Source organism: Falco biarmicus, chromosome 5, assembly GCF_023638135.1.
Source record: "Falco biarmicus isolate bFalBia1 chromosome 5, bFalBia1.pri, whole genome shotgun sequence".
NCBI classification, from domain to species: domain Eukaryota; kingdom Metazoa; phylum Chordata; class Aves; order Falconiformes; family Falconidae; genus Falco; species Falco biarmicus.
In genome coordinates this window covers 89,712,254-89,718,319 of record NC_079292.1, presented here as the reverse complement: position 1 = coordinate 89,718,319, position 6,066 = coordinate 89,712,254, and the positions used below count along the sequence as shown (strand labels likewise).

The following is a 6,066-nucleotide window of genomic DNA, read 5'->3' as shown; positions in this document are numbered from 1 at the left end:
AGAAAGATACTAAGCTTGGTGCCATCGGGATCTGTGCTTCGCACTTCCCAAGAGAAACAATCCCTATTATTCCAAAAGAGAAGGAAATGGAGAGCTGCAACACCTAAGTTCAGTCTGTTACATCCATCATCAGTTTTGGATCTGTATCAGATCCTTGCGGGGGGGGGGGGGGGGGGGGCGGGGGGGTGTTGGAAACCATGAGCTTTGAGCAAAGTGTTACATTATCACATCTGCAGGGAGATGTTTACTATAAAATAGCCAGCTTAGAAAAGGATGTTCCAGAGAATCAATTTGCCAGAGAAGCTGATTTAAACAGACTGATCTGGGGATAAATGAGGTCTAAACATTTCACAGGCAGAGGGGAAAAGCTTGTTTTCTGTTTGGGACCAAATTTATCATCCAGTGACCTGCAGGCTTGAGTTTCTCTTGCTATAGCCTCATCACTGAAGGCACACACGGCTGGTAACACATCAGTCAAGGGTAAAATTCCACGAGGCGCATTCATGCTCCTCTCTTCACCCTACATTTCCTCAAGGGAAACTCCCCATTCCTTCCTCTACGCACCCAGCACCACCCCCCCACGCCACCAACCCCACCTCCAGCAGCACAGCACGCTCATTCCTTCCAAGAAAACAGCAAGGAGAGTTCTGCAAAATATCAAGAGAAAGTAGGGCAGCCTTTCCCTGAGCACCACGCTCAAATCTGCAGGGACGCAGCATCAGACACTCATCTGCAAAGGGCTGTGGCAGGTACCACAAGCATCGGTCCGAGGCTGGCTTAAGAAACCAGAGGCACCGCGCTCATCTGCAGCCCATCCCCAACCGCTGGCTCAGCTGGCCTGAAACAAATACAGCTGTGAGGCAGAATTTACGTGTGTGGCAACCCAAGTTCCAATTAGCTGAGGAAATGGGTCCTGGGAGATCAAATTATTTTGTGGCAGCAGGAAGATAGTTAATTTAGCATGCTCAGACAAGCAATTATTTCTTTCCCTAAATACCACTTTCCCCATGCACTGTTGCCTCTCTGCACTGACCCACAGCCGTATCGTGTAATATCATTTGTGACAGCCTTTTAGAAGCTGTTCTGCAGAGAGAATGATCTGGGTTTGCTTTAGTTCAGCTAGCAGAACAAGCTGCAGCGGCAGGTGCAGGAGCGGTCCTAGGAGCACATATGGGATTGCAAAAGCAGGCCATGGCTTTGCACAGCTGCTGCACGCAGCGCTGGTACCCAGCTCCCCACAGCCTGAACATTTCATGACCCAGCCATGAAGGAGAAGAGCTACAAAAAGAAACTGTAAAATAAATAAATAAATAATGTATCAGGAAACACATTTTTACTGAGGGTTACCAAAGAGGTTGTGGAGTCTTGATCGTTGGAGATACTCAAAAGGCCCTGGGGACATCATCCTGGACAACGCGCTCCAGGTAGCCCTGCTTGAGCAGTCGGACCAGATGACCCCCCAAGGTCGCTTTCAACCTCAGCCATTCTGTGATGATGTGAAAAAAACTCATCGACTCACTGATGGAGAGGGACTTCACATGGACTGTATTATTGCCCTTATCAAGGAGGAAAGGGATGGGGCAGTGCTGCTTTTGCTGACTTCGCACAGGCCGCTTTACCAGCAGGCAGAGGGAAGTTTTCCAATTTTACATCAAACTGAGGTTTCAGCATTGACCTCAACATTTGGGAAGAAACCGCTCCCATACGAAGTCTGAAGAATGAGGGGGTTTGGATCATGAAGGCACTTACAGGCCATGTGAAAATTCAAGCCCATATTAAAAATCTTTTCCTTGCACTCCCATTTCAGCACTTTGACAGTAACAGATCCAGAGCTCTATATACCAGTTAACCTGGGCAGAAAAGACTTGTTTCTTATAAGCATAAGCAGAGAAGGCACCTTTGCAGAGACAAGGCTGTTAGGCTTGGCGGGTTTTGTGGTGTTTGTTTTTTTTTTTAAATCACAGCCCATTTGCAAGGATGAAATGGAATTCTCCTACACTGTAAAGGAAGCAGCATCAAAAATAATCATCCTTATCTTTTTACTTCTTGTCTCCCACTCACAAGAATCACAGAATGAGTGGAAAGGCTAGTCACCTATAGCATGACAATGTTAGGCTCACTATTTCCAGGTGTGGTATAATTTTATCCAGAATTTTATTGTAATAAACACATGGTTCAGGCTTGTATTTTATTAGGGAAAATAAAAATTAACTCAACTTACTGAGAACAGGCAAGAAGACTTCTAAAGTTATTAAAAACGTATCACAGAACTTGCTTATATCCAATTAGGGCAAACTACATAGTCAAACCAACAACAACAGGAAGAAATACCTAGCAAGCAATGAATAGTTCTTTAGGAAACTGTTTGGGCTTGCTTAACATTTTAGGCTGCTACTAATTTTAAATTTCAGCCTGTGTTGCTCTGACAGCAGCAACTTCCATGCTTTAAAAGGAGCCTCTGTGTGTAGACCAAAGGACTACACTGGTTGAGTTCAGAACATTCTCTCTGTATCAATCTGCATTAGATACAAAGATCCTGCATTTTTGCACTTTCCATAATTGTTAAAGACACAAGACAACCAATAAGCAATTAAGATTTATTCTAATCAAGGAGAAATGTCAGCATACAATATATCTTATTTATATCCTATGAACAGCACTGCAGTTCCAGGAGCTTAAAATACACTGAACGGTCGCTCATATTTACCCTCTCGGATAAGCTTCTCTTTACGATCCTGTGGAAGAAAGAGAACATTCATCATTATCCTATCAGAGAAGTTTCAATCAGCCTGGGATAAGAGAAAACCCATTTAGTATTATAGCATAGACTACAGGAAGACAGCACCACATATGATCTTAAGGGTCTTTTCCTACCTAAATGTTTCCATAAGCAAACTCTGGTAACACCTGTTATGGTTAACAAAAGAACAAGGCATTTAGATTCACCTACCAGCCACAGAAAATGTGCTCAGATTGACCTCTGCACATCTAGCCACTCTCACAGGCCAACAGAGACCAATTCCTGTGATGCGTTTTTCACTACATTAGTTGTGTCGCAGTTAATTTATACATTTAGTTTCTGCTTCCTCCTTCTGGCTGAAGAATCCAGCTTAGAGATCCAATTATGGAGAAATAACTCGCCTTAATGTGCCTGTGTTCACTTTCAGCCCATTTGTATCTCACTCTGCAGTCATGTACCTTTCTGACAAGTACTGTTACAGTACAGAGACTGAGACATTGCAGATATTGCCCCAATTCCTTCTGCTGGATAAAACCACATTTGCTTAAGACTCAGCAATTTGTCTCTTGCTTTCCCAGAACACAGCAAACACCCCTCAGGAAAAAAAAAAAAAGTATAATAGCTATTGAGCTTCATATACTACCAGAAAACCAAGAAAAATCCCCCAAACATCAGTAAGGGAACTAGAATAAAGGAAAACAAGTTGTTCTGGAGACTACATTAAAGACTTCAGCTTAAATATTCCCAGGCAAGGATGTCTAGGTTCCACTCACGCAGGTTTATTTTCAAGAACTCACATGCTAAGCCACACTTCATGGTTTCACATGTAAAACAAAACCAGTATGACAAAATACTGCTGAGATGCCGAAGTGTCAAAAACATTTATATCAACATGCTCGGCATGTTTCCCAAAACCTGTATTTTCAATTCATCCCAGCAAGCGTTCCCTACAACTACTCTTCATTTTAATTGATGTTTGTGCTTCTCAGTTTATGACTTGATCTAAAAATGCTACTTTTGTGCATAAGAGGGAAATAAGTGTTTTACAATAGCCACAAATTCACTAGTAAAAGCAACCACTGTCTGCCAGTAACCTAGCATGTTCTTATCTATGTATATAGCTGAGGTTTTTCAGAATGATCTATTACTCAGGTTCCGACACCCACATTTCAGGAGTTAGAACAGAAGCAAGATAAACCTTCCAGAATCTCTGAGATCAGACACTGCAATTGGCACGAAGTACTCCTCCCCTTTTGCTTCATGAGATTAGGGAAACGGTCAAGCAATTCACAGAGATGTTGCTAGCTCTGTCATCCATAAGCTCCCTATTTATTTATTTTAGAAAGCTTAGTTACTGCACCTCAACAACTGAAAGTAAGTCTGTTATGACTGATTTACACTGCCAGTGCTACAGAGAGCTTTATTACAGTAAAATACACTGATCAGAGAAACTGCGACTGGCCATACCGAAGGGCACGATACAGGGCTCTTCACGCAACTGGACTTTGCAACCAGTTAATGAGGCTTTTGAGACAGCAGGCTCAGTATCAGCCTTCCCTCCTTACTTTAACGGTATAAACATTCCTAGGTGCAAAAGGCTCCCACCAATTAAGCCTCCAGGCCAACGGACATTTTACAATCTGGCGGTCGCTGACCTTCAGTCTCGGCAGCTGACTTACCCTGTCAAATTTGAAGACAGCGGACCAGAAGAGGATGGGGACTATCGCCCAAACAACTCCTAGAAAGGATGTCTTGGGGGTCGGGCGGAAAGTCGGGTAGATGTTGTATGTCCTGGCATAGGACCACCGGAGCAAGGCAGGATTTTCCTGGGTTGGAAAGAAAACGGCTGTGAGGGGCCAGGGGCCCAGCGCCGCTCACCCTTTGCCCCCGCCGCCGTGCTGGGGCCTACAGAGCCCGCCGCTGCCTCCCGGCCAAGGTCACGGGCAGGCCAGCGCCTTCCCCGCCCGGACCTACGCCCGGGCCCGGCTGCGGGACGCCGGGTGAGGCGGCCAAGCCCCCCGCCCCCCGCCCCACTCACGATAACGGCCGGTGGGTTAGGGTTGTTCAGCTGCAGCTGGTACTGCCGCTTGAGCCTGGCGCGGATAGCCAAGCGCTCGGCCTCGGCACGGCGTTTCTCCGGAGACACGTCGTAGGTGGCGTGATCGAGCTCGGCTGGCAGCGAGACGTAGCGGCTGGGCCGGTACGGCTCAGCGGCCGGGGGGTCCTGTCCCGCCGCCATCTTAGCGCCCCGTCCGCCGCGGGAGGCGGGAGGCGGGACTGGCCGCGCGCCGCCGGAAGAAGCCCCGCCCCCGCGGGCCCGCGCGCCGCCGCCGCGCCCCCTGCCGGCCCGCCGGCGGCACGAGCCCCCTCCCGCCCGGCGGCAGCTCGGCTGAGGAGAGGGGGCGCAGGCGCGGCCGCTCCCTGCCTGGCCAGAGCTCCAGAGGGTGGCGTGGCCCGTCCCCTGCCCCCTCCAGGGGGGACCGGGACCTCCAGGGCAGAGCTGAGGCGGCAGGGACGCGGGGCGGGTGAAGGGGCTGCCCACCTAGGGGAGAACGGGGCGGCCGTGGCTTCCCGGCCCTTCCCCAGCCCTGCATCACGCACATTTAGGCAAGACACTCAGTCTTACAGAAGTGGTTCATCGCAGGTGGGCTAGAAGCTGCCAAATCCTGCCGTTACTGGCTTTCAGCTGCAAATCCTCTCTGAGATTCCCTAAGCAAGGCCCGGGTGGGTTGGGTAAGCCGCCAGGTAACCTTCAGGATTATTGTGCTGTGACTCGCTGCCCTGATAACCTTTATTGACAGGTTCACAAATCACCCTTGCTGATGAACAGGGGGCAAAGAAAGCAAGCCCTGGCCTGAAGGTTTTGGCTTTAGGAAGTTTCTGTCTCGTCGATATGAACAGCTCTGTTGTCCAGAGATGCAAAAAATACATGCAAGTTGCCTTTCCGGAAACAAACCTACCAGTACACAAGTTTTCTGCTGGTTTTTTTTTTCTTCTTTAGGGTATGCAAAGCAATGATAGTTGTGCTTGTTGAGCTGAGTGAGTTAATGGCTGTGTATCTGTAATTATGGCCTCATTTACACTGGGGTAACTACAGACTCGGGTAATGTTGGATGAGGGATTACAGTTTACTCCTAAACACACACAAAATAATATTGCTGACTTTACTTAAGATGCTGTGCTTTGGCACTGCAATAATAAAGCAGAAGCTTGGCTTCACATCTTTATGATTTCGTTCTTATACCTAAGCACTTGGAAAACAAATAGTCTCCTTCTGGTCTGAGCAGCTAATTAGGAGCTGAGGCTTTGTGACTTGCTTCCAGCAG

General features: G+C 47.7%; 1 protein-coding gene across 1 annotated transcript; it reads right to left on the bottom strand.

The window, feature by feature from the left end:
* Nucleotides 1–2,583: 2,583 nt before the first annotated feature.
* Nucleotides 2,584–5,026, bottom strand: NDUFB4 (NADH:ubiquinone oxidoreductase subunit B4). The gene is made up of 3 exons (XM_056341739.1): nt 4,779–5,026; nt 4,420–4,566; nt 2,584–2,735 (listed from the first exon to the last, which is right to left on the bottom strand). The coding sequence occupies exons 1-3, from the start codon at nt 4,977–4,979 to the stop codon at nt 2,676–2,678; spliced, it is 408 nt and encodes a 135-aa protein (XP_056197714.1). The 5' UTR covers nt 4,980–5,026; the 3' UTR covers nt 2,584–2,675.
* Between the last annotated feature and the right edge of the window lie 1,040 nt (nt 5,027–6,066).